This window comes from Austrofundulus limnaeus, unplaced genomic scaffold (genome assembly GCF_001266775.1).
Source record: "Austrofundulus limnaeus strain Quisiro unplaced genomic scaffold, Austrofundulus_limnaeus-1.0 Scaffold135, whole genome shotgun sequence".
Taxonomy (NCBI): Eukaryota; Metazoa; Chordata; class Actinopteri; order Cyprinodontiformes; family Rivulidae; genus Austrofundulus; species Austrofundulus limnaeus.
In genome coordinates this window covers 530,847-533,054 of record NW_013952537.1, presented here as the reverse complement: position 1 = coordinate 533,054, position 2,208 = coordinate 530,847, and the positions used below count along the sequence as shown (strand labels likewise).

General features: G+C 35.6%; 1 protein-coding gene across 1 annotated transcript in view; it reads left to right on the top strand.

Moving 5' to 3' along the window:
- Positions 1-2,208, top strand: part of LOC106522688 (uncharacterized) — a 38,031-nt gene that overhangs the window by 26,988 nt on the left and 8,835 nt on the right. The window contains exon 22 of the mRNA XM_014015811.1: positions 1,721-1,839. Within this exon, the coding sequence (XP_013871265.1) occupies positions 1,721-1,839 (119 nt within the window). The remainder of the gene's footprint in view (positions 1-1,720; positions 1,840-2,208) is intronic.

The following is a 2,208-nucleotide window of genomic DNA, read 5'->3' as shown; positions in this document are numbered from 1 at the left end:
AGTCTGGACAGTGCCGTAAGCGAGCTAACTAGCCTTTTCTGCTAAAGATGTCATCATCAGACCTTGATCAAACGTGGCTGGTTTGTTTGTTTACAGTTTTGTGACTCACTCTTCCAGCATGCCGAGCACGAACCTGACAGAGAAGTAGAAATATAAAAAAAAATATTTTAGCGCCTACTTTTGTTCAAAGGAGTCTGGCAGAGGTTGGTCAACATATCTATTGTCTGTGTTATTAGCTAGTCGATTTAGCGAGCTGGGGAGGGGATTTGAAAGAAATTAGTCAATGTTTTCAGTGGTCCAGATGAATTCCTTGGATTTTGCTGAACACGAGTTGTAGTTTAGATGGGGGTCGGTATCAACTAATCGCTTGTATCTTGTGACTTGTTTGCTCGTTAATCATCAGTCCTGAGGTGGTGGTCGTCGCTGACCAGATCATCGGTGGTCACGGCTTGTAAATGTAGTTTACGACTGAATTACTGTCTGTTCTGTTGGGTAGTTCTGCTCGAAATACTTGCGTTTTCTCATTATTTTCACCAGAGTTTGAGTTACAGGTTTTTTAGTTAGTTAACTAACTGAAGAACACAGTTTATCCAACATGCAATGCAGCTAAATGAGACTAAAGCTAATGCTACTGAGTTAGCATGGCTTTTCCGTGCTCATGTGTGTCACCTTTTCAGGGTGTTTCCCCCCTTCCTTTCAATCCAGAATGCTCGATCATCAGGTTATCAATAACACTTTACAGAAGCTGGCTCTTGCACCTTTACGTCATCAGCATCCTCTGCTTCAGTGTCCTTGAGCAGGACACAGGATGTCCTCCAGGGTGGAGGGGCTGACAGTGTTCTGTGAAAGTAATAATATAAAAACAGAGGGAATCCTATTGAAATCAACACCGCACCAGGAGCTAAATCAATCATACCTAGGGTGAAATATAAATACATGCAAAGTATATTTTATTTTGTAAACAATTAATCACAAACTGTATATCCTAAATGCACAAAAATAAGTATAGAAATTATACCAGCTGCCTTATAATCATCAAATGTATAGTGTAAAGTTACTAACTTAAATTACCAACAATAAGTCAGACTTTCTTGTAAACCTTCAAGGAGATGTTAAATGATAATTCTTCAGGATTTCTTAAGGTCTTTTAAAGACCTTCTGTGGAATGTGGCTCATTCTTACTCCTTTTATTTTTGTCCAGTCTTTGTACCTGACCAGCTTTTTGTTTAGTGTGTGATTATTAAATGATGAAAGTGGACAAGTAGAGGACAAAAAAAGAGACCCATTCACGTAAAATTTAACAGTATTTGAAAATACATATTAAGAAATAACAATTTACAAATCAGCAAAGATCTTACGCAGAACCTTAAGAGATGGTTTAACATTTACTGTGTTTTCAGCTGATGACACTTAAGGAATCATCTTTTGGTGCCAAAAGACTATCTTTGTATTTGACAAACTACATTATGTTTGGTATTTTTCATTTCAAATCATATTTTCAGATAACCAGCAACTGCTTAATTCTTGTGTTAAACTCAACAAAATAAAACAAATTCTCACCTTTTTCTTAACAATTTTAACCATATAGTTTCAGACAATTTATTTTGTTTTGCAGATGATAATAAAGGATTAATTATTTCAGTAAGGTGAGTTTTTGCTATATAATGTACATGTCTTTTTACTGAAATATGATTTTTCTTTTTACTAGTGTGTATATTTGAGAGATGTGCTCTGAGAACCCAGACGACTTTGGACAAGCTGTGGTACTTGATGATGATCAGCAGGAAATTGGAGGCCTAATTAACTCTGATGGGGAAGAAGTGGAGTTCTTTGATTCCAGTGAGTGAATGAAGKTCATCTGAAAACACACAGTGTTCTGTTTGTGGTGGGCCTTTTCTTTAGCCTCAAGACTTCCAGGTCCACTTAGAGAAGAACTTACAATCTCACTACTGTCGTATTTTTTTAAGAAATTTGTTTAATTATTTAATCTGTTGTATTTCCTAAACAATTTTCAGAGCCAACACAATACATCCCCTGCCTGTTTTATGAATACACAAATGTACATAAATACATTGTCATTATATTACTTAAAATCATTTTACCTTTGCTCATTTAAAGTTTTGATAACTTATTACAATATTGAAGATAAACTCCAGGTTAATTTAGTTGGAAAATATTTTTTTCTTGTCGTAGGGATGGGTAGTGAAT